Raw genomic sequence first — 25,763 nt, 5'->3', positions numbered from 1 at the left:
ATCCAGTTTTTCCACTAGGAACACCAGTATTAGCTTGAGGGTGCATGTGGCACCTTTCCTAAAAGCGCACTGAGTCTTTCCTACAAGATAGGTTATATTGATAATATGGCGCAGCGTGAGTTGGATGTTTTGAACTAACAGAGAGTTACTGTTCTCTTTTCAGGTTGGACACATAAAGCTGATACACGGATCCAGGATAATATATTCCAGACCAGTTTCTCGGTGCAGCTATCTGCACTTTATATCACAATGAGGTAGTACTTTGCTGACATCCAGGGAGGGAATCACTTTTTTGCCCTGAAGAAAGCCTAGGACCCAGATGGGACAATCTCAATAGAGTGAAACATGTTGGCAGCGACATTAGGGTCATAGAACCACTAAATCCTCAGAACCCTGTTACCTTTATTTCTTTTAATATCCCCTGAAACTCAGTGAATAAAGGGATACCAGAGTTTTTGGGGGATTTTATATCATTAGAAACCCCTGGCCTATTCTCCTAAGTGCTCCTTGAAATACGGTCGAGCCCACCCTGACCTTTAGGAGTAAGGGTGAACCCGATGATGAAGCATGACACTACTAGAGTCTGTGAGGGTTATTTAACAAACAGTAATTGCTTCCTTCCATGCCTATGAGCAGATGGTATAACACCAAAAGAGAATAGTGCCCAACATAATAAATACCAAGGAGGGATACTTTTTTTGCGTGCCTGCCATATTAAGGTTACCATATTGAAGTGCCACCCTATGCCTACAGCTGTTTGCAACTCTTTCCTGCAATGTCTTCAACAGAGATGGAAATTGTTGCATGTTAGTCTAAATTAAATGATGTTTGTAAGATCTTGATTGAGACATCTACATTGTTAGTCCTTCATTGTAAAACATTGTTTGCATGGCCATCTTTGTGTGGCATATTATATTGGAACCAGTATAACCAATATTGCTGTACTTGTATAGTTGCCTATCCTTAAAAATGACCTTCAAGCCATGCATGAATGGCCCATACTCACCTATAGCACAACCCACGTGGTAAACTTCCAAGACACTGCAGTTTTGAGCATGATGCACCAAGATTGGTCTAAAAAAAAGCAAACAGGTCAGGTAGTCATAGATCACATATGCCCATTAGTAGACTTCCACTAGGATAAAGTTTCCAGTTGGGAGATATTGCCTTAGGAACATTACAGTCCAGAGACTCACTAGTGTAATTCCTAAAAGGAAAAAGAAATCAGACTCTTACGTGAAATTAGTATCCACAAATGATGTTAAATGGTTATAAAGAGTACAGAAATTGATTAAGCTAAGTTGTAGTGCTGAATTCAACTGACTGACTTTTAAGGAAAATTAAAGTATCAAGAAGAAAGACATTCCAGAGAAAACACAGTTCAGGATCCTGGTGGAAATATATCATTTATCTCGAGCCACTGATTCATTCAGAGACAAAGTGAGTGCCTAGAGACAGAGGTGCAAGATACTGGGGCAGAAATCCAAGACGTTGTGCATAATGTATAGGGAAATAAACTGCCTTACTGCTGGGTAACTTTCCAGGCTTTCCCAGTCATGTCAACCAGTAAAGCACTTGAGGCAGACTACCCAGAATGTACTCACTACTGGCCAAAGACATGTGGAAATGGGTTGGGAAGTTCCTGCATTACAGATAACTCTCTGGAACACTCCTCAAACTTGAAAATGAATTTTTGAAACTTTTCATTGGATTGAATACTTATCCTTCATCTCAGTTTTTTTTTAGAAGAGGGTTGAATATTCTCTTTCTTGACTCTGAAATTCAACCCCTTCATATGACTAAACAAGAGGTGCTAAAGCAAGGTGGCCAGTAGGTCCACTTCTACTAAGACATCACAATTTCAACATCACAGGGTTTTTACAGATGTTCAACACTCAATCTTGCGTCAATCCTGTTTAAACACAATTTATTGTCCCTGTTCCACTACATTGAGCACACTGTGGGACCTTATCACCAGCATGCAGAGCATGACAAAAACTAATAAATAATAAACAGTAAACTGAAAGGACATTGAGCAGCAAGCGCTGTTTCATTTAAAGGCCTCAAATTCCTGTTTGCCTATGCGGCCCCACCTTATTATCATCCAGAGTTAAATATTATGTAACTATCTGCATGTCTCTTCTATCCCCTTTTACCACACTCACCAATCCCTCAACCTCTTTCACTAACCTAATATGTTTAAACTCACACATGCATATTTTTATTCTTCAATAGTAAGTATCTCAATCCTTTTTTTGGTCTTGTTACAGAAATTTCCAGCTGTTTGTTGGGAGACTGCGTTGTATACAATACTCCACAGAGTCAATCCTTGCTTAAGATTGGATGACTTTTATGTGAGTCAACTGAGCCTTGCTCCGTTTGTGGCTTTCCTGCCGTTCTGTGTTTGACACGCCCACAACAGCATTTTGGTTTCACTGTAGGTAGATTTGTCATTCGTTTCTCTCCCAATGCATCATTGCATCTAAGAAAGCAGAGCCATGGTTAAGCAACATCAGTTTGATGCCTTTCAGTGCCACCGGGTGGTCAATAGAAAAACTGCAAAACAAAAGGGGATTATGGACGGAGTGTTGAACATTGCAAGCACTCACCCCCAGTCAACTGATCTGGGTTTAATCCATCATCATTTTTTAACTCACTCCGCCACCCCAGTTCAGACATGGCCATATGCAAATCAGTCTGACCCTGTGCCTCATGGGAACAGCCCAGCGTGAACTGCCAAGCCATGTCTCCCCTGGACCGGAAACAAGCATCCTGGGCCTAGTTTCGGGTTCATATAACCCCCATCAGCCAGGCTATCTTGAATCCAGTGGCAAAGTGAGCAAGGGAAGCATGTCTGGGCATACCCTGCCAACTTAGGGCAAACAAAGCAAAACCAAAGGGGATGATGGACGGAGTGTTGAACATTGCAAGCACTCACCCCATGTCAACTGATCTGGGTTTAATCCATTATCATTCTTTAGCTCACTCCGCCACCCCAGTTCAGACATGGCCATATGCAAATCAGTCTGACCCTGTGCCTCATGGGAACAGTCGAGCCCGAACTGCCAAGCCATGTCATCCCTGGACCGGAAACAAGCATCCTGGGACCAGTTTCGGGTTCATAACCCTCATCAGCCAGGCTATCTTGAATCCAGTGGCAAAGTGAGCAAGGGACCCACGTCTGGGCATACCCTGCCAATTTAGGGCGAACAAAGCAAAACCAAAGGGGATGATGGACGGAGTGTTGAACATTTCAAGCACTCACCCCCGTCAACTGATCTGGGTTTAATACATCATCATTCTTTAGCTCCCTCCGCCACCCCAGTTCAGACATGGCCATAGAAAAACTGCCATAGACACTCTGCAGCATATATGTGGAAGATACAATATCGATCTTGACAGACGTTGAAGACTATTTTAACTTCTTCCGCCGTCACGGTGGGCGTGTGAGCACAACGGCCGGGGGCCGTCTGAACTTTGCCCAAGAATGGAATGTCCAGCACCGCGGCGTAATTCGCGCCGCAGCCAAAGTGTTAAACGAGCTTTGGCTTTGCCAATGCTTGTTTCATTTCTTACACAAATATAGCTGAGACAGAAAGAAACAGACAAAATACTGAAACTTTTAGGAAGAAAAAGTCCTGGATTGGCCACGAAATAAGGTACCATAAATCCAGGTCATAATTTCCATTAGTTTCCTCTAGCTAACACGTGTTTCGTCAGGCTCCCTTTGCCACAACATCCTCAGGGCTAGAAAGTATATAAACAAATATAATAAAATATAAACATCATCTGTCCTTATTCAAAAAGTTTCCACAGCCATCACTCAAAACGTTTGTGGACCTCATTTAAAAAGTTCCTATAGTTTCATATTTTACTCCCAAACACCAATAATTCATAACATGAGTATCAACAAATATTGTATGTGCTAAAGTGCATATCATAGTAAAACTGATCCTCAAATCCTAAGTAGCCAACAATACAATGTTCAAAGTACCACAATATGCATGAGGAGCTAAACTAGACGCCAACGTCTTCTTGAAATAGTGAATCAACCCACAACCTGAAATAAACTAAAATTAATGTGATTCATCCAAAACAAAAAAGTACATAAAATGTCAAATACCTTTTATTAAAATCCAACAGTACTTGAGGTGATCAACATTCCTACCTCAATGTACGTACTAGCAATTCAGTATATAATACCACCAACATGGTCCCAGTACAAAAATGATTCTCCAATTGCAAAGACAAAATACAACTGATATACATACTGTCCATAGAGCATAACAAGCACTGATTAATTATCACATATTTCCCAACAAAATGCATCGTAACTCGACTTACTTTATTCTCTCCAGCGTCACAACAGATATTGAGTGTCCAAATTGAATATATGTATGTCATAAGGACAGTACAGCTGAAAAATATTTCAAAAGACTCAATGAGATTCAAACTCAATTAAGCCCAGTGAGATCTTACACAGGTGAGTAACCAAAACTCCCTTGGCCCATACTTCATATATCCATGTATTTGTCCAAAATTTCTTGTGTGCATTAGTGGAGTTCAGAATAGATGCCATCTAGGGACAGAATGGGATTTTCAGGGTTCAAAGAAAGGCAACATTAAGGAGTAATAAGGGGTTTTAGGGTTATGAGAAGGGTGTGTATAGAGATAGTACATGTTTTTTAAAGTTCACAGAAGGGTAGTGTTAAGGTGTACTAAGGGGGTGGTATGGTTCAGGGATTGTTATAGTTAAGGGATAATTAGGAGCTTTTAGAATTCAGAGAATGTAGCCGTAAAGGGTAGTTTGGGATTTTAAGGGTTTCGGGATGGAAAGCATTAGGGGTACTAAGGGGTTATTGGAGTACAATTAGATCAATTAAAGAATGAATGTAATAAAAACAACTTTTATAATTCTATATTTTTGGGGTTCTTATAAGTAATAATGAAGGACACAACATTATTACCTGGACAATTTCAACTCAACAGTACTGTACTCAACATTGTGAAAGATTACTTTATTTCATACAACCGGTTGACCTTCTATGTAAGGAATTAGTTATGGATGGAAAAGTCTGGATTATGTCAAAGATGTGACTGCCAAAATCATTGAATGGAATACAACCTGATATTTCTGTGCTCAGATACAAGAGAGTTTAAGCAGTATAGAAATAACAGAATAAAAATACCATACAATATTATCAGTATTATCAATCCATAAGAGACATACATTTTCACAAAGCCATCATCATCAAATACCATCTTTAACAAATCTTAAACAAAGCTAAGCATCCTAATAGTTATTTGCCCCCTACTATATTCAGAAGAGAGAGCAGATACTGGAATTATTTGAATTCTTTGCCACTGGGGTTCCAGGATTCTCCTTGAATTGACTACCTATCTCGAATTCAGACTCGGGACACTCAATGGCACAATTGTTTATCTTGCGGCGAGGCTGAATACTCTCCACTTGATGATGGCTTCTCTCACTGTGAGCTTTAATGTGCTCTGGATCAGGACAATTCGCCTCAGTGCGTGACTTGTGTACCAGTTCTCTCTGCTTCCTCTGAAGTTGTTTTCTCAAGTTCCTGACAAGCATTTTCACGTGTACCATCTCGTAGCTTTTTTCACGCAGAAGGCTCTTAGACTCAGTCAACTCTACAGCCAAGACATTGATTTCAGCTTCTTTTTGGGAATTTTCAGATTCCAGTTCTGCCACCTTTTGACTCAAGTAGGCAATAGACTCCTTGGCATCACAAAGCTGTAATGGGAAGAAGGAAGTACCTTTAGCAGAGTAACATAAAGGAACCTAGCAGTTAGCTTTAATTCAGGCTTTATATGTCTTGGGATACATCATCAGGAATCAGATTATGGCATTATGCAAATCACGTTGACTTATGTCTGATAGGCTAGTGCTCCCAACTATAATTGATTAGGATCACTTCCATTTCATAACCCTTGTTCTGGACCCCTATCTGATACATATGGTTCTCTTCTAGAGCTATACTATACTTATAAATAAATCTCCCTTCGTGACTGACTTTCATGCTAGCGCCATGAAAATCAAAGCAAAGCACACAGAATTTTCATCACTCCATTGCATGGAATGTGACAATTTTCATCTTAGTTCATTTCTCCTGCCTTCTTGTTACTCTCCTATTTATCTATGTATGCTTCTCCGGCTAGACAGTTACCTCTGATTCTGCTGAGTAACAAAAGTGGTGAGTGGTGTGAGACAGGAGAAAAATATAGAGGCAAAGAGAGCAGTATAACAAGAAAGATAAGTAGAGGGGCAAGGGGGAGAGAGAGATGAGATACGTGAGGTAGGCAGAGATGTGTGATAAAGAGAGGAGAAAAAGTGGAAGAGGTTGATAGAGAAAGAGAGGTAGAGAGATAGATTATGTTTTAGAGAGATACAGAGGGCTTGATAGAGAATAAAAAGTAGAGAGAGTAAGAAGAATGCAGTGCCCCTATCAGAACGAGTGAGTGAGGGAGTGCCAAAGCAGAAAAAGAGGTTAGTTAGTAAGAGGTAGAGGCAGAGAGAGGTAGGTGGAGGTCAGGTGTAGGAAGAAGTATACAGAGAGTTTGAGGTAGTGGAGGGGTAACATGAGTAGAGGAATAGAAGACTGATTATGTCAGGGGAGTAGTAAGGCAGAGAGAAAGGTAGAGAGAGAACAGTCAAGGGTAGAAAGAGAGATGAAGTATGGAGAGAAAAGTGGTGAAGTACAGAAACAGTAGGTTGATAGGTCTTTGTGTTCGTTATTCCAAAATTCATGCCTGTTGGCTGTCTCTCTTAACCTCCTCCTATTTCTGCTAATCGCTAACACGTCATGTAATTGAACTATAATCTCCACTCTTTGAAAACATACCTATGCATCCTAACAGTGCCTCATCTCCTCTAGCCTATCTGTCCACCCATCAACCATTTGCAAGAATTCACCTAGCCCCCAAAACAAAACAGGGCCTTTTGCAGATGTCCCCCTCACGTTATGCCCCCATTTGGACTACTAGATACTGGTTTTCGACTCTGACAGTGCTTTTAAGCCAGCTAACTAGTGCCAGTGCTCGCTCCCTGAAACTGTTATGTGTGGCTTTACATCCCCAATTGACAAGCAGTTTACCCCCCTTATAAGTCCCTGGTATATGGTACCAATGGTCCCCAGGGCATGGGTGATAATGGAGTCCCCAGGCGTTTCAGCAATGTTTGTGCCACCCTGAGTGACCCAAGTTAACTATTGACAGCAGGCCTGCCATTCGACTTTGCCCTCACCATGCGTGGCAAAGTCAATTCACTGGTTAAGTATATGTCAGCCACCCCTAAATAAGGCCTTCTGAGCTCAGAAGGCAGAGTGCAGTATGCTAAGGGTGTAGGCATGTAAGTGCATGCTTATATGTTTCTATAGTGGCCCTTCCCATTAAAGTCCACTATAAGTGATAGGCGGTCCATAGGATAATATTGGCTTGTACCTGGGCCGACCTGGGGTCAATGGCTCAATTATGATACCACCTAAACATGTCAAGTATGGTATCAAACAATGTGTCTCATCACCCCTGACATGAATCTCATGCCGAGGGTGAGGTGACATGCACTGAAGTGCTACCTTAGAGGTTGCCCGCCTGCTTGCCCCACCTTCTCTGTGCACTGGCTGACAGCCTGCACTGCCAGCTACCAAGACAGGATTCTGACCTCCTGCCAGGCACAGGGATCACTCCCAGGAGTCAAGAAAAAAGGCCTGGGAAGGAAGGAGGTCACACACCCTCCCTCCCACGAAGGCTAGTGAACTTTCACATTATGGTGATGAGCTTCAAAGGTTACACTGCCTCTGATATGCACCAGAGCTGCTCCCCCCCAAGGAATAAACAGCCCTCTCCTTGCCCCCGGCACATTTGCTCCTGGACAGTATGCAGATGGGGTACACCCCCAGAAGGCTAGCTACACCTCCCAGGTGAGCTCTCTGGTCTGTACACCTAAGTAAGACTTCTTTCATTTTTGAAAGTGGTAGAAATGGTGGGGGTGGGTTCTGGGTAGAAAAGGTGACATTCACCCCTGGATGTGATCACCTCAGTGGCAGATTAGTGGCAGGGACTAGCTGCCCATTTGCTACTTGCTCCCACACCCCTAACTCTCCTAAATCTAGGATTTAGGAGTCACCCATGACACCAGAACTTCAGTTCTGATCCAATTTGCATCAAAGAGGACAAAGAAGAGAACTGTGTCAGCAACAACAGGGATACTCTGCACCTGTGGTAACGCTCTTGGAACTACATGAATGAGACTCGTCCTAAGCTAAAGGTCAGTTCCCCAAGACAGATGGACCCCTCTGAGAGCTAGGAGGAACCTCAGAATCCCTTGGACTAGTGGCACTAGTCCCCTGCAAACTGCAGGTAAATCAACACTCCAGATCCAAAGAATCCCTGGCTATCGGGCCCTCAGAGGAATAGCCCAAAAAAGGTTGGTCCAGTGTATTGTGGGAACTGTAGCTCTGCCTTCCACAAAGTTTCAGGCTGCTACCGGGTTCCCCCAGACCTCCAGACATCGAAGAAGTTGTGCTGTGCTTACCGCTGTCAAGGTTTGTTGGTCACCAGTTCGGCAACTGACCCTAGCACTCGATGCTGCATCATGAGGGCACTTTGCAACACTTTCAACCGACGTCATCAGCAGCGTGGATTTGGAGATTTCCTCCCTGTACCATCTAAGTCGTATAAGCAGCACCCATGCGGCTCCCTTTCAGCACCCTGAACAGCCAGGACAACTCTGCACTTAAGCTCTACGGGCCAGGTAAAATTATACTGACTGCTGTGGCCTGGTCCTGGGACCTGTACCTCCTTTACCCTGCAAGGGTACCATGCAGTTCGACCTGCAAGTGACCGATTGTCACTACTATTTATTTACCCTTGACAGCAATGCAAATGTTCTGCAGTAATGAATTGCTGTGATTTATGTTTGCTTGTAAGCCTCATAACTCCGGTTATATGTATGATATTTTGTTTGTTTTGGTTTCTAAATTAAGATAAAAATTCACTCTATTTTTATAAATTGGTGTTGGATTTCTCTTGAGTTGAGTCAATTACTTATTGTCCACGTTAGAACTCTGGAATGCTGAACGCATTTTAATCTAGCAAAGCTTGACTGCTTTTTGCCACACTACTACTAGAGCTAAGGATTTATTAGTGTGAATCCAAGAACCAGCTTTGGGGTTTGTGACAGTATTATTATTATTATTATTATTATTATTATTATTATTATTATTATTATTATTATTAAATGAAATTTGTAAATAGCGCAACTAAACCCGTAGGCATCAAGGCGCTGAAGATGGGAAGCCTAACCAGCATCACCACACAATACTCCACTTTCCTACAGCCCCACCACTGATCACACCAAACTCTAAATAATATAATCTACCACATAGAAACTGAAGTATAGCCATGGATTGATTTCCTTGAGAGCACAAGACAAATTCAAGTAACCAAAATAACCAATAACCACTAAACCTTGGGTTCAGGAGTAGCATACTACTTGCTGTAAAGTTTTTCATCACCTTTTGAGAGGTGGTGAGCCCTATATATATCCAATTAAAATACAATATAATGCAGAAAACACTGATAGATGTGCGGTACTGGAATGTGTAAGTATATGTCGTCCAGGCTGAGAGGCGAAAGGATATCCCCAGAATGGATCAACTTGAATTACCTTTTGTAACATACCCATTTTGATCGTCTGGCAGGCTACTTAGATGATCCTACATTCTACGTATAATTTAGCAAAAGAAACCCAAAATACAAGGTCCTGATTAGTTTATTGATGAATATATTCAAAGTACAAGACCAGTTTTTAGTTGAACTTGTGCTTCGAATCTGTTCATCCAAAAAACTACTCAGCACCTTGGATTATATATGAATCTTTCCCATATTACAAGTAGAGTGTGATGGTTTTCTCTAAACACATAGCACCTAAAGCAAAATAGGCACATGAGCCATACTCCTGAGGTGTGTCCGGGGAGGTCCTGAACAGCGGTGCTTGGGAGGCCTGCTGTGCGCTTCGAACTATGCAGGTATACTTCTGTTTCGGGGCAGAAGAAACCCTAGCAGGCATGATGGTGACTAAGTCCCGAAACTGAGAAGCAAAGAATGCTTAGGAGAGAGAAAACAGTACAGCATAGATCCCAAAAGGTTGCAGCATACTAGCCTGATAAAACACATGAGGAGTCTAGCCCTATGAATAGAAGACAAAGTTACTTGGACATCTGGTCACAAAGGGGGTGGAGGGGAGAGATGGAGGGGGGTCCCTTTCTCTCCCTCTAATACCTCATGGGACCCAAATCCTACTATTAGAGGGAGAACCTACAACTGATATGAATCATACTACTCTGTAGGCGCCTCTTCATCTCCTTCTACCCGCAGTGTACACAATGGTTAAAGACACCCTAGACAGTTACCTCACCAATCCAAAATTGACAGATGTACTGATCACAGCCATCCTGCAGAGGAGCGACCCCAGCGGCTGACAGACTGATTGCTCAGACCTCAGACACAGCAGTCATATTGCAAGCCATTGACCATTTCCATGAGGCACTAGAGACTATACCTTGAGAAGTTGTGGCAGATGTGATAGTGCTTAGACAAGATGTAAGGACTAGTGTTTACGGAGACGCAGAGGCGGAAAGAGAATCTCAGAATTTGAAAACACTATGAAAGACCTTCGGACAGCTGGGGGAGGGGAGACTGGGAAGCTCCTCTAAAGTCCTTAGTGAGTGGGTGGAACACGCAGAAGGTAGGTCATGCTGCAACAACATCCGATTGATGGGATTTCTGGAGGGGTGGATTTAAGGAATACTGTAGTATCCAGAGATTTCTGGAGGTAGTTTGATTTATGGAACACTGTGTCCAGACACCAAGCCTCGACACCTCCGTGTATTAGCGTCGCGTGCGTTATAAATCTCATTTCATTTCCAGAGTCACTGGGCAGAAAGCAGCTTCTCAGAACTAGAAGACACTATGAAATACATTTAGACAACTGGGAAAACTAGCAGCTTCTCAAAAGTTCTTAATGAGTGGATGGAACATGCTGATGGTAAGGCATGCTGCAACGACATTCAATCGGTAGGATTTTTGAGGAGTTCGAGGGCACCATTCCTCCTAAAACACTTCCTAGATGCATGAATCATCCCTTGGGTTTTGGAGAGTGAGCTGCTGACCTGTTTCATGGACAAGTGAGCCCACTGAGCCCTGGCTCAGAGGCGGGCCCTTAGGGCCCCGTTACACCCCATGATCGCCCAGATATGGAACTTCAGAGACACTATCTTGAAGATGGCATGGGTGAAGGGCTCAGTGGGGTATGATTAGAAAAGCATACTTAACTTCCCTGACTACACCAAACAAGTGCAACAGCAAAAAATGTCTTGACAGGGTAAAACATTAACTACATGTCATGAAGCTAGAGTACATGTTACTCTACCCTGCTAAGCTTAAAGTCCTCTTCAACAGTTTAATTCTGTGATAACCTGGAGGCTGGTCATGGAACTTGGCGGCTTGGCAAAGTCATTGGGGCAGTGGACTCAGTCATTAAAGGAGCGAACAATCAATGGAGGCCCTCTGAAGCCTGATCAATGAGAGGCACCACAGGGCCGGATGCAAAAGGAAGGTGCACATTGATGCAGGGGACTGACCTGTCTAAACACCGACATACCTGTGCAATAGCACACATGAAGTTTGCAAAATGATTTAAACTAGGCCTTTGATCTAAAATTATGCCTTTGTCATCCCGAATTTGCAATACATTCCTGAATTTATTTGGGGGTTGTAGTGTGGGGACTGTAGTTATCATGTTGCTGATGCACTCTGTGCTGTAGGAGATAAGCAAGGGGTCTCTAAAACTGATTGACAGATGCTTCATGTTTCAAAGTATAAGGTGGTGTAGGGGGAGGAAGGTAATAATTATTAACAGTCTTGTTAGGTATGTTTCATATTTTCTTTAGCTGTTTTTGCCACGTACATGATCTTGCTGTCCACAGGATGCCTCTCTGACTATGGCTAGAAACACTAACAGATTTTCACACACAAACATGCAAACTTCTTACCTGGAACATAAATGACCTACTAAACAGAATTAAACAAAGAGACATCCACGAAGCAGCTAAGCAATATTCATCAGATGTTCTGTTTTTGCAGTGGATGCACTTGATGGGGAGATCAAAAGATGCTTCCTGGCCCATTGCCTCTCTCATGCATGCTTGTTTTGCGAGGGGCTTGAAGGGAGTTGCTATACTCCTCAAATGCCACCTCCTTGTCCAACCTCAAGACATAGAAGGACCCAATGGGGCTTTTTGTGGCTGCCTCAAGCCTTCTATATGGGAAACCCATGATTCTATTGAATATGTATGCATCGCACTGGCTCTCCATGACATTCCTGGTAAACAGTGAGTCTGCTCTGACATGGCCCTTTCCGGTCACAGCTGCAATGGGTAGATATTTTAATGGGATTATGGACCAGACATTGGACCCACCCATCACACAATACTCTAACTCAAATGCATCTCCTCCCTTGCTGCTCTTACCTAATACCTAGGGCTGGGAGATATTTGGCACCAATTCTACCTGAATAAAAGAGAACATACTTTCTATGTTAGGATACACAAATCCATTGCTAAGATAGGTTACTTTCTGATGCCTTAACAGATATCCAAAGGGTTATAAGTACCCACATATTGGCTGGGTTGTAGGACCATTACCCAGATGGCTTGGTCCTAGACCTTGGAAGGTAGCATGGGATGCAGGAGATGAAGTGTCAACACCTGGTGGCTGGCAGACAGGGAAATAGTGATGAACCTTATGGCTGACGCAGAGCAATACTTCAAAGTTAACTTAGGTTCAGTCAAATCCCTTCAGCTGCTATGGAAAGCTTTACTAGCTACCACTAGGCAGGAGGCAACATATTTAGACAGGAAAAAGTTACAGAGTTCAAAACCCTTTCTCCCTTCTGAACCTCAAGGCACAATTCCTTCTCACTTGGAGTACTTCGGCAAATTGAGAACAATAAAAGCCTCCAAAGACATACCCTCTGTGATGAGGCTTGATGGTCCTGGATGGTGGAAAACTCCTCCACTGACTAACTAACCAGGAGGTGTTCTGTAGGGTTATTGGGCAGATTGTCGAACCTAATGGATACACAATCATAAACTGCCAGATGCTTACCTAGATATTTGTTGGCCTCTACCTGACCCCGTATATAGATGAAGACCCTTCTCCTTCAGAGACATTGCATAATTTAATCAATGATCTGCCCATGCAGCACGTTTTTGCATTGGGCTGGACTTCATTAGAAGACTCAATCATTGTTACTGAACTAGTCAAGGCGCTTTGTCAACTTCAGTCTAGTAAGACTCTCGGCTACATTGGGTTCCCTGTCTAATTCTTTAAACATCTCTCAGGTAAGATCCTACCCCATCTCAGCTATGATCAAAGTATCTGCTCTTAATTACAGTGTTACACAAAGTAGGCAGAGTCATGGAGGCATGTACTTCATACAGACCTATCTCTCTCATAAACAAAGAGGATAAGAGCCTAACAAAAGTCCTTACAAATTGCCTGATTTGCATCATCAATGCCTTGGTACTCCACAACCAAAATGGTTCCTTTCTGAATAGAGCCACAAAGCATAATACTCAACCACTCCACAATCTTCTCATTCTGGCAGCAGGCTACAGGACCTGCTCACTCTTCTCATGATGGATTTCTAAAAGGCTTTGATTCAGTTGAATGGGAGTCCTCCCTTGCAAAAAAGAATCTTGGCCCCAACTTCCTCAGTTACGTTTGACTGTTGTACATACAGCTCACAGGAAGGGTCTGAATCAATGGAACATCGTCCGAGCCCTAGTCAGTTGGTAGAGGAAACAGGCATGGCTGCAGTCTCTTTCCCCTTCCATTTGTCCTAGCCATTGAGCCTCTATTTAAATGGCTTAGAACCTACATAGATTTGGGTTGACAGGGAAGGTGGAAGCAGAGTGTTACACTATGCGGATGACTTATTTATTTATCTCTAAAATATCGTGGCGTCTGGCCTTTGTGCTCTGTGAATTTTTTTTTAATATATATTTTTATTGATTATAACACAAGAGTAAAATATACATATCGGGTGTCATTTGGCAGAACATATTACAGCAGTGAACGGGCCAAGGAGTTGAAGTAGTACACTACAATTATAGGCATCTGAGAAATATCAATACCAGCTTAGAGCTGGGGCAAGACAATACAATACAGATAAACGTAAGCAAACATTATCAGAACCCGCCCACCATAAGTACAGGATATGAAGATTGGACATACGACACCCAGGTATGAGGAACAAAAGGCTCAGGAGAATATGCCACACCTCTTGTGAAGAAGGGAAAAGGGAATAGAAAGGTCATAGAACAAAATAAAGGAAAAAAAAAAAAGACAACCCCCCACCCTGCACCCCTGCAGATGACTACGACCTAACCCCACTAGCAGTGTGCCTGTCGCCCCCTAAACTACACCCCAAGGAAGGGAAAAGATGGAGGAGGAGATGTAGTACAAAACGATACGAGCTCCCGGACTCCCCTCCCCCCCGCCAAAAGCAGACATCCCCTACCGTGGTAGTAAGCGAGATTATAGAAGACTAATAAGCAAACCGATAGGGGAGCCACCGACAGAGAAAAGGCCATCCCGCCCAGCCCCCGGCACCACAGAGGCAGCAAATCCCTTTTCGAACCAAGCCGTCACACCAAACCCAGACAATCAGAATTCCATCCGGCCCTCACTCCCACAGATACAACCCAGCAGAGCCAAAAGAAAATCACAGTACCGAATTCAAACAATCAAATTCAGCCCTGGCCCTTACGATCCATTGCATAAACCCCACCCAGCAGGACCAATATAGTAGCAAAAGAGTCAAAGCGTTGTTGAAAAAGGAGATCGATATAGCCTGAAAGGGTCAAAAAGGTTAAGTCTCGAAGTCTATCGGATACTCGAAAGTCAATCCAAAAAGTATGTAAGGCGGTCTCCAGAAAAGAAGAAAGAAATGAGTCCTGTACGGGCGAAAACTTTGCCGATCTTGCTAGTTGTTCAGGGGCTCCGGTAACGTACCTCTGTAGCTGCGTGGATACAATTGGCACCAGTTTCTGATAATCTTCGGGGTCCTCCTCTCGAGGTAGATCAAGCTTCACGGGGGTCACCGTATGTTGCAGGTCCGACACAAGGCTGGAGTCCGGCCTCAAACAAACAGTCTCGATGCTTGCAATCAAATTGTGGAAAGCAGCCTCCATTTGCAGGCGAAGAGCCCCGATGGCGGCCATTACGGTCCCCAGGGTCGGACCACACATTGTCCGGTCCATCTCCGCGTGAACGATGACAAAGCAGATCTTCACCCCTGGAGGCCGGCTACTCCGGGGAAACCAACAAACGCGGAGTGGACGGAGGCGACAGGCGACTCTCAAGCTTGCCACTATTTACACCGCTGCCGAGAACGGGGGCCCCACCCGGGACCCCGAGGGCTGCAGCAGGGTCCCGGGACCTGGCACCCCACCCACCGCGGCAACCACGTCTCGCCTCCGCTCGTCTAGTATTCGCCGGGACCAAGGACCACCACCAGGATCGAGAATATGTTCCACTCCGATGAGACCGGACTCCGCCGGGTACCCGCGGCCGATGTTGTTCAACTGAAACCCGGCTGGGTCAGTACTCGAGGCCCCGGCTCACACACTGGAGTAGGCCCGAAAATGAAAGACGGCGTAACTTCGTCAAGAAAAGCGATAGAGACTCCGGGATTGCCCCCCTAGGCTCAGCAACGATTCAGACACACGGGAGTCTGGCGGGAGGTCAGGATGAAGTGCAGGATGAGTCTGCCAGTGACGGAGGTCGACGGAGCCGGGAGCTTATGCGGCCATCTTGGTTGCTTGCGTAGCTCCTCCCCTGCTCTGTGAATTTTAACAAAATATGGTAAATTCTCCAGCCTTAAAATTATAGGTTTATGTTGGTGATATATTGGATCGGGGGAGGTATGTCAGAGTTGAAGTGGGCCTCAGGCCTGACGATTGTGACTGAGGGGTTCACATACTTGGGGATCTATGTTCCAAGGGACAGGGATAAAAGATGTAGGGGCAACATACTCCCCCTGTTAGATGGGATGCCAAAGCAAATGCCTTATTGGTCCCCCTTCCTCTGTTGCCGATGGCACGGACAGGTATAACTAAAATGATATTCCTACTTAAACGTCTATATATGCTCTAGAAGCACCCATACAAATTCCCTAAATAATTTTTTTACATAAATTAACGCTTTAATGAAGATTTTTATATGGGATAAAGGCATTCTTAGGGTAGTAATAAACAAATGCTTCCAGTACCCACTTGATGGCAGCTTTCGGATGGCCAACATCTTGTCTCACTAACAGGCTTTTCAACTAGTTGTTGCTAATGATTGGGTATTTGGTCCACATTTCAATCACAACCATGCAGCTCAGTGGTGGACAATGGATGACTAACACCATCTATATTTCCCTTATGGTAGAAAGGCACCACCTGTCCTTCCCTCCAGTACTGTCATTGTAATTTGCTGAGGGCTAAACAGTGGAATAATCAGCTCACTGGAGAGACCCTATTATGAATGGGTAAAAAAAGAGATGCCAATTGGTGTTGTTATGGTTTCTGACTAGCCTGACTGGGATCCTGCTAATCAGGACCCCGTCTATGTGCTTTCGCCCTTAAATTGACTATGGTGAGTACTTGGGTACATGCCAGATTGGATACTGGTGTACCCTTATCAGTCCCTCCCTAGTATATGGTACTGAGATGCCCATGGTATAGATACACCAGGGGTCCCCCATGGGCTGAAGCATGTGTTATGCCACCCATGGGAGACCACTCAAACTGTAACAACAGGCCTGCCATTGCAGCCTGTGTATGCTGGTGCTAGCACCACTTACGACAGATATAGGTTTCCCTATATCTAAGGTTACTGCACTTAAAACCTATAAGTCACCCCTAAAAGCAGGCCCTTCTATCCTGAAGGCAGGGTGCTTGGTTCTAAGTGTGAGGGTGCCCCTGCATGAGCAGAACACTCCTACGAACTTCGGAGTCCATTCTCCCGAATTGTACGTGCATCAGCCATTATGATACACTAGCAGCCCGCCCCGACGTTGTCCGGGAGCAATCAGGCTTCTGGGCCCCCGCCCGCCCCGACGTTGTCTCAGGCTTCAGGGCCCCCGTCCGCCCGGCGTTGTCCGTGGGTCCCCCGGAGCGCACCCGCCACTTTCAGGGCCCCCAATGAGCCGCACACGGGCCGCTTCACCTACCTCAGCCGCCGCTCCTCGCCGCTCCTCGCCGCTCCTCACCGCTCCTCACCGCCTGTCCGCCGCTCCTCCCCACCTGTCCGCCGCTCCTCACCGCCTGTCCGCCGCTCCTCACCACTCCTCCCCGCCTGTCCGCCGCTCCTCCCGCGCTCATGTCCGCCGCTCCTCCTCGCGCTCCTGATGTCAGCACGCACATTGCGGCCGGCTCTACTTCCAAGGGACTACTTTATTTTTATCGTAAATATTTTAAAGAACGTATATTTTACTTTTTTTATATAGCCTATGTCCATCTGCAGACCCTGACCATTATAACGATGTATTGGGTGTTTGGATTGGCGCTGTGGTTCCCGAGTTTACCCGCCTCAAAGGTTCAAAGTTCTCTCTTTATAATAGTAGTATAGATAGAGTGGCAATGCGTCGTTACTCGATGACCATCTCAAAACTGGCTGTACCAAACCATGTCATGTTTAGTATCAAATATGTTGGAATCATACCCCCACACCATACACCGTAAACAGTGTGGGAGGTATGATTCTATGCACTGTAAAGCTCCTCAGGGAGGCCCTCAGGGCTCCCAGTACCAGTCTGCTAGACCCGGACAGCACAACCTGGCTGCTGCCGAACCGAGACACGATTATGCCCTCCTGCTGCTGAGCCAAGCTCGAGCCGAGGAAGGCAGAAACAAAAGGTATACTGTCACAGGGAGGTGTGAACGCCACCCAGACGGGGTTTAGTGTATTGGGGTCGGTGGGGGCTCTTGCCAGCACCACTCAGTCTGCTTGAGGGGCACAGTTGGTGCCCTCTTTGCATACTCCAGTTCAAACCAGATCAGGGAGCTGTTGGCTCCCAACCTCTGGCGCACAACTGGACAAAAGACATGGGAGTATCCTCCCCACTGTTGGACCCCTCCTCTGGGAGGGACCCTTGAATCGTCCCAACCCTCACCTATGGGTACTTAAGGGCTTACCTGTGGGTGGGTCTCTAGGGTGGGTCCCTAGATCCGTTGTGGGGTTCAATTCAGATCCAACTCCACTTCTTCTTTGACATCTTGGCCGAGTCGTGCTGACTGGGCCAAACTGATTGCAGTGCCATCTTGCTTCCAGACCAAGGCTGCAACAGAGAAGCCTCTGTTGACTCCTGACCTCGTCATCCTGCAAGCTCACTCCAGCATTAGTGTCTGTGCTCCATACGGTTCCGTCATGGGCCTGTGGACCTCTAACGACATCCAAAGGAATCTCCCTCGGAGTGAAGGAGTTACTCCCCTGCATCCGCAGACACCTCAACAAGATCAACTGGTTTGCCGAACCTGGGCTCCCAACGACTCCACAAGGTTCTGCAACACAGGTGGTGGTTCTGCGTTCCCTCAAGGCCTGAGTTGTCCTCTTGTCAAGTTGAGGCCAGCATCCTTCGTAGAACATCCTGGAACTAAACCCCTGTGCACCGTGTTGCTGCATTGCTTTAATCACCTGGTGACCACAACAGTTACCACGATCGACTCGTCCTAACAGAGTCGGATGCATCAAGATGATCTGTCGACGAGTCTGTCCCCGCTATAACTGACCCGTGCCGACGCGGTTGGCTGGATGGGCCGATTCTGTTGTCTTCAGCCGCAGTCCGTGCAGGTAACAGCGGTGGGTCAGGCTAAGGGGGTATTTTCGAGGGACGATGCTGAGGGAAAATTAATTATTTATTTAATTTTCCCTCTGCATTGTCCCTTGAAATCCCCCCTTACCCGGCCCCACCGCCCCACTGCAGTTACCTGCGCGGACCGTGGCTGGTTATCTTCAGCATCCCAGTAGCTCAGGCAGAGCTTCCGCTTCGTTGTATCCCGGCTAGAAGCCTCTTCACTTAACTTGTCTTCCTCAACTCCAGTGGCCTTTGTCCTCCTGGTTGTCCTGGTGCAGCATAGACTCTGTCCCCTCTGCTTTCAAGTACTCTTTACTCCGAACTCGCTTTTGAGTTCCAACAGACTCTTTCGTCCTTCTGTGGTAAGACTGCAACCGCGACGTACCCGCTGAACAGTATTGAGTGTACCTTCAAGATTCCCTTCTCACCTGATAGTTGGGTGGTTCCTCGATTCTCACCTGAGGTGGTTCCTTGGGTCCTCGACTCCTCTACATCTCCTGGGTTTAGTCTCGACTTAGGTCGTGGTTCACTTCCTACTTATTTGATATATGGTCTCCCCTTTTAGGACCACTGTGTATTGGTGCTAACTGCTTTTCTATGTCCAAAGTATTGTGTGGGGTGTGAATATATCCGGGTAGAAGATACTGTAACGTGTTAGTGAGTGAATGTAATAAATACCTATTTTTATAAGTACACTGTTTGGTTCTTTTTCATTTGGTCTAAGCTTTCTATGGTTATCTAAATACCTAAAATCACCATAAGAGATGCCCCGGTTAGAGCAGGGTGCTACACTTACATAAGTGAGCACCATATACTGGCCCGGGTTCTCACACCAATGGTATCTCTTTTTGGGATATGTACTGACCCACAACATTATATGCTCATTTGTCAGACGCTGAGTTGGATTTTGACCTCAATACGCAACCAATCTTTAGATACCCGCAACGTTGCCATGAACTGTTTCCAAAATTAGCGAAACTAGAATGCGTACCATATTTTAATCCACTGATATCTAACCTTCTAATGAAAAACACAGGCAAACATACGTTGTGGCTCTGTTGTTCTTTTGTGAGTAATACTTTGACCTCCTTTCTTAACCTAAGTGTGCCATGGGAGATATACATAGACCTAGACTCCCTATTGAAGGAGGAATGGAACGACTGTTGATCGGTCAGAGGAAAGACGCTCTGGCCCAGTTCCACCTGACCCAGTTCAAAAGTCTGCCCCAAACATATCTAACCTGTAAAAAACTCTTATCTTTCTGCTGCATGCTGCTGTGACACCTCCCCAATGTGCCTGAGAAGTGGGGATTGAGAAAGAGACTTCATGCACTCAATTTGGCAAACTTGAGTATTACAATTCAATTTGGGATGGAGTTTCCTGATCCCTGGCGAATGTAGTGCGCTGGCTACTGGATCTCACTTCTAAGATAGCCTCACTCAACATCCTACAAGACTTAGGCACCAGCAGGTACAGCCACACTTTAGACATATTGGTCTCTGTTCTGCTAAAAGAGACTGTCATGACCTAGATTGTTGGGCACAATGACTAGACCATTGCATGGCCTTGTAGAAACTGGTATAATGAGACAGAAGGAGCACACCAAAGCACCATAAAATATGGGGTGTATGGGAAACCTATATGAGGCTTTGAGCATGGCATTCCATGGGAGGCTGATTCATATTGACTTACCCGGACATGAAAATGGGGAGCCTTGTGTATAGGGTATGTACTGAGACTGGGCCTTTGTTTGTCACCGAAAGAACACATCCTGCACATTCATTGCTCATAAATATTCAAGTATTCTTTGAGTTGAATGACTTGATGTACTTTGTGAACTTCCGTACATTTTTGTTCTCGTATTATACTGAACATATACTTTACTAAATATCCAGTCATTACTTATATATGCTTATATACCTGAAATACCAATAAAGTTGGTTATAAAAAAGAAACTGGATATAATAGGGCCGTTAGATGCTACAAATTTGATAGTATTTGGTATCACTTATACTGGATTTGGCCAAATTTTAATATATATTGCAAAGAGGTCTTTTACAAATGAAATATGATCCTATGCACTGAAATGCTGTCGGAAATCAGCTGGCTTTCTAGGGAATAATCAGTAAAAGGATCATAAACACTGGCTTGTCTCTGTAGCCATATTTGTGTGCTAAACCATACTAGATTTCGAAATTTCAGCATTTGTTTATTTAATTTGATTCAGACCTCGACTGAGGTCAACAAATACATAATAAAATTGTTCGAAAATAGGTATGATATTTCAGCATTAAAATATACAACAAAAACTGCAGAACAAATGCCATTCTGCTGACTGAAATGTGGAGATCAAGTCAATAAAAATCATAAAAATAGAAAATGTTTTATTATTCAACAAAATAAGGTTTAGAAATGTTTGAAATTTAGGGAGAGATAGCTCTGTTTAAGGAAGGTGCACATTATAACGATCAGTGGACTTTGAGAAAACACATTACTTTGGAGCGACCACTATTTGATTCCCTTCTCTTGGTCTCCATCTATAAAGGAGGTGTCAGAAAACCATATAAAGAAGTTTAGCCGGAACTGGTCAAAACTCCCCCTGGAGACCTGGGCAGCCATCCTTACAGATACCTGCCCGGCACTTGATGATGACCCTGAAGTAGCAAATGGACAATTTGATAGTTGGATCGAAGCCTCCTTGGACCAGTTAGTCCCAAAAAACTGCAGAAATATTAAACAGGGTCCTAAAAGAGTAGCGTGGTACACCCTTGAGTTAAAAGATTTAAAACGCAAATGCAAACAGTTAGAGAGGCAGTGGAGGAAAGACTTTTCACTGGAAAAAAAGCAAGTCTACCGTGAAGCTGTAAAACTTTACAAATTAGAAATTTGCACGGCGCAATCTAAATTTTACGAGGCAAAAATTATATCTGCTTCAAATGCCCCTCGAGAAATCTTTACAATATTCAGATCTCTTACCACTCCTCCACCTAATATAGTTAATTCAAGGGATTTATCGGGAAGATGTAATGATCTCGCTGAGTTTTTCTATGCCAAAATTGAGGCGATCTATTCAGCTTTTTCAACATCTGATAATCTGGAAAATGAACAACACCTGGAAGTAAAAAAAGATCTTTTACAACCCAGTCTTGAATCCTTCCCGCCTCTGACGCTTGAGGGCGCTATATCCTTACTGAATAAGCTAAAATGAGGCTCCCCAAGAGATGGGGCTCCCCCTACCATTTTGAACAAAGTAGCCACAACAGTAGCCCCTACCATTGCTGCACTTATTAACTTGTCTTTGGAAGCTGGGAAGGTACCTGCTCAGTGGAAAAAAGCCATGGTAAAAGCATTGTTAAAAAAGGCAGGATCTGATTCTGAGGTATGGGCAAATTATCGCCCTATCTCATTACTACCCGGAATAGCTAAAATGGCTGAGAAATACGTAAACTCCACTCTGTCCACATATCTTGAGGACAATGACCGCCTGCATCCAACACAGACGGGTTCCAGATCCCACCAAGGCACCAAAACCGCTCTTGTGGTCGTAGCTGAGGAAGCGAGAAAAATCATGGACGTAGGAGGATCAGTAGCAATAATCCTCCTAGACCTCAGTGCGTCCTTCGATACCGTCAACCATCAACTTCTTATTTCCAGATGCCAAGAATTGGGGGTGACGGGAACCGCACTGAGGTGGTTAACATCCTTCCTGGAAGGTCGGTCATTCCAGGTGTTCGAAGATGATACGACTTCCGAGGTCATGCCATTGAATTGCGGAGTGCCACAGGGCTATTCATTAAGCCCTACTCTTTTTAATGTTTATATGCACCCCTTGGCAACAATCGTGGAATCTTTTGTTATACAAATAGTTACGTACGCCGATGATACCCAACTAATTGTATCCCTTAATCAATCGGGAGAAGGCGTATATAATCTCCCTAGATGCCTTGAGGAAGTTTCAGCCTGGATGAAATGCTCCTTCTTACAACTGAATGGAGAAAAAACTGACCTCATGATACTGGGAAAAACGTTGCAATCAAGCCCAATAATCAGATGGCCCAACTGTATGGGGAATCCGCCCACACCTAAAGACCATATAAAGGGTCTAGGAGTTTGGCTTGATGACAAACTCAACATTAGGATTCAGGCAAAGAAAGTTGCAGGGTGTTGCTTTGGAATGCTGAGAATGGTGAGGAAAATTCTTCCTCTTCTACCCCTCTATGCAAAGCAGCTGCTTCTCCAGGCCCTGATAATGTCACGCCTGGCCTATGCAAATGCGCTTTATCTTGGAGCACCTCAGTCCACGATAAACATTCTCCAGAAGGTACAGAACTGTGCCGCACGAATGCTTTTACATATTCCTCGGAGAGAATCAGCGAGAAGTGCGTTAAATTATCTTCATTGGCTGCCAATTGCTGAGAGAGTTCAGTTTAAATCTCTCTGCATCACTCACAAAATCCTGACTTCCAATGGTCCACCAATACTTCAGTTGATGGTTTCCCCATACTGTCCTAAAAGAGCCCTCCGCTCTGAAAGTAAACGCATGGCTATAGTACCAAAAATTAAGAGAGCCAGAAGTGGAGGTCGACGTTTTTCCTATGTTGCCTCCAAAAAATGGAATGAGCTCCCGGAATATATTCGTTTGGAAGAAGATCATCTCTCCTTTCAAAAAATGTTGAAGACTCATTTATTCCCAGCCAGATAATCAGCTCGCATCTGTTTGCTCTCTTCCTAGCGCTGGGAGGCCCTCGGGTAGCCATGCGCTTTACAAATGCCTTTTTCATTTCATTTCATTAATAATATTAATAATAATAAATATAATTAAGAAACACTATTGTGAAGATGTCAATCAAGTAACGCGTACCTGTTACGGGCGAATGCATGCCCTTCCTAAAATCTTTAAATGGGTCCCACTGCCTTCCCGTCTACCATTGATCCAAGGTTTAATCATCAGTCGCCTGGATTATAGGAACGCTCTATTGGCATCCATAAATGAAAAACTTTTAAATAAACTCCAGGTTTTACAGAACACAGCAGCAAGGTTGGTTTTGAACCTTTCCGCTCGCTCCCCTTCTGCACCTAGCCTGAGGACCCTCCACTGGTTGCCAATCAAGAAGCGGATACATTTTAAAATCGGCTGTTTTGTTCATAAAACTCTAAATGGACAGGGTCCCCACTACTTGGTAAATAAACTGAAAAAGTATCAGCCAACACGGACTCTCCGCTCTGCAAATAAACATCTATTAATAATCCCCAAGGTTCGTACAGTTAAACACGGAGGCAGATCCTTCTCGAAGCTAGCCCCCACTCTCTGGAACTCCCTGCCATTGCACCTGCGAACCGAGTTAGATCACAAGAAGTTTTGTCAGTCCCTCAAGACATGGCTACTTTAAAATCCATCTTTCTCTCAGACATCTCTCCTGTCTGTTCCTGAGTCTCGTTCAAAGCGCTATGAGACCCTAGAGTGATATATCCACTCAACAAGAACAAGAACATAGACATATACATATTGCCTGTAAATACTTATATTACTTTATCATAAAACCATACTTTTGGGGATGCATTTATTCTCACCAACTTGTCAGCCTAAGATACAGTATTTTAAAAACACACTTACATTCTTTGTTAATTCCTTTGAGGTGTGCTTCAACTGTTCCAACTCTTCCAACTTCAGGTGGCATTGAGCCAGCAGCTTCATCACAGAGAGATCATGCTCTGCTTCACTCTTGGCTTCATTCCTGCAGGTAATGGCTTTGTCATTTACTTTTACTTGGTATTCGTTGTCGCTGTCATCATCAGCATTTGCTGCAGAAACACTGAACTGCTCACCTGTCCTATTAAGTAGATTATCTTGGTAATTACAGTGCATCAGTTTCAAATTCAGCAATCTAAGATTAACCAAAGTTTTGTTGACTGGGAAATGGTGCTTTGAATTATTTTCAGGTGAAGCCATAAAAAGTTGATTATTCTGCATTAACATATCATCTAACATTTCCTCTTCCGCCAGGGATTGCTGGTGCCACCGTAGTTGTTTAGTTGTTGAGCCAAATAAGCTGTCAGTCTTCTTAGCCTTATTCCATTCAATTCCAGTGGTGACATTTTGCAGTTCCCACTGGTTGCTTGTCTTGGTTTCATCTGAAACACCTCCCATTCTCCATCTCATGTCATTCCTTTCACATTCCGCTTGGTTTGTCAAGACAATGTTATTTGTAGTCTCTGCATTGGAGTTACTTGGGAAGCATTTTCCATAAATGTTTTTTTCTGCTGAGCTCCTTGGTAAGTTAGGGTCTCCAAGTTCCTTTGGGATCTCCGGGCAAGCACCAAAATACATATAGCATGGTTCTGCAATATTACCTTCCATTCCAGCTACCACTTCAACTTTGCAAGTGATTTAAGTTATGTTGCTGTCTACATAGTACATTGGGTAGATACAGAACTGCTCTTCTGCTGGTTGGCCACAGGACCTATTGACTCTGACTACAATCACTTTGCTGCAGTTCCCAGAACTTGACAGACACCACTAACAGCACCAATTGGAGTTGTGTGCTTTGCATTAATATAAACAGATTGGATTGGATCCCATCTCAGAAATTCATTTTGATGTTGCGATCTCAGAAATGTGCCTTCAAGCCTAAAAAAAGAAAAGAAGACCATTAGTCCTGTTAAAAATGGCAGGATGTGTATTTCCCCTGTAATTCTTGGTTAGTTGTTAAGCCTTTGGAATCAGTAAGGTGCTATCAGTTGGTATCTTTTGACAGATGTTTTATGGCATGGGAAAAGGGGGAAATTTCCCAGTGCTCCCACCTTCCATGCAGCCCGTGGACAAGTAAAC

At 44.2% G+C, this 25,763-nt stretch overlaps 1 protein-coding gene across 1 annotated transcript; it reads right to left on the bottom strand.

The window, feature by feature from the left end:
- Positions 1 to 5,040: 5,040 nt before the first annotated feature.
- Positions 5,041 to 24,654, bottom strand: LOC144783155 (uncharacterized). The gene is made up of 2 exons (XM_078662282.1): positions 24,549 to 24,654; positions 5,041 to 5,761 (listed from the first exon to the last, which is right to left on the bottom strand). The coding sequence occupies exons 1-2, from the start codon at positions 24,627 to 24,629 to the stop codon at positions 5,321 to 5,323; spliced, it is 522 nt and encodes a 173-aa protein (XP_078518408.1). The 5' UTR covers positions 24,630 to 24,654; the 3' UTR covers positions 5,041 to 5,320.
- Positions 24,655 to 25,763: the final 1,109 nt, after the last annotated feature.

The sequence above is a fragment of the Lissotriton helveticus genome, chromosome 9, assembly GCF_964261635.1.
Source record: "Lissotriton helveticus chromosome 9, aLisHel1.1, whole genome shotgun sequence".
Classification (NCBI taxonomy): Eukaryota; Metazoa; Chordata; class Amphibia; order Caudata; family Salamandridae; genus Lissotriton; species Lissotriton helveticus.
The sequence above is the reverse complement of the archived record's forward strand: the minus strand, read 5'-3'. Positions and strand labels throughout refer to the sequence as shown.

Excerpts from the sequence above, each read along its gene's own strand:
- LOC144783155 (XM_078662282.1), bottom strand. The coding sequence starts at position 24,629 with ATGAAGCTGCTGGCTCAATGCCACCTGAAGTTGGAAGAGTTGGAACAG. Across the intron at positions 5,762-24,548 it reads CAAAGGAATTAACAAAGAAT|CTTTGTGATGCCAAGGAGTC; the intron begins GTAAGTGTGTTT and ends TTCCCATTACAG.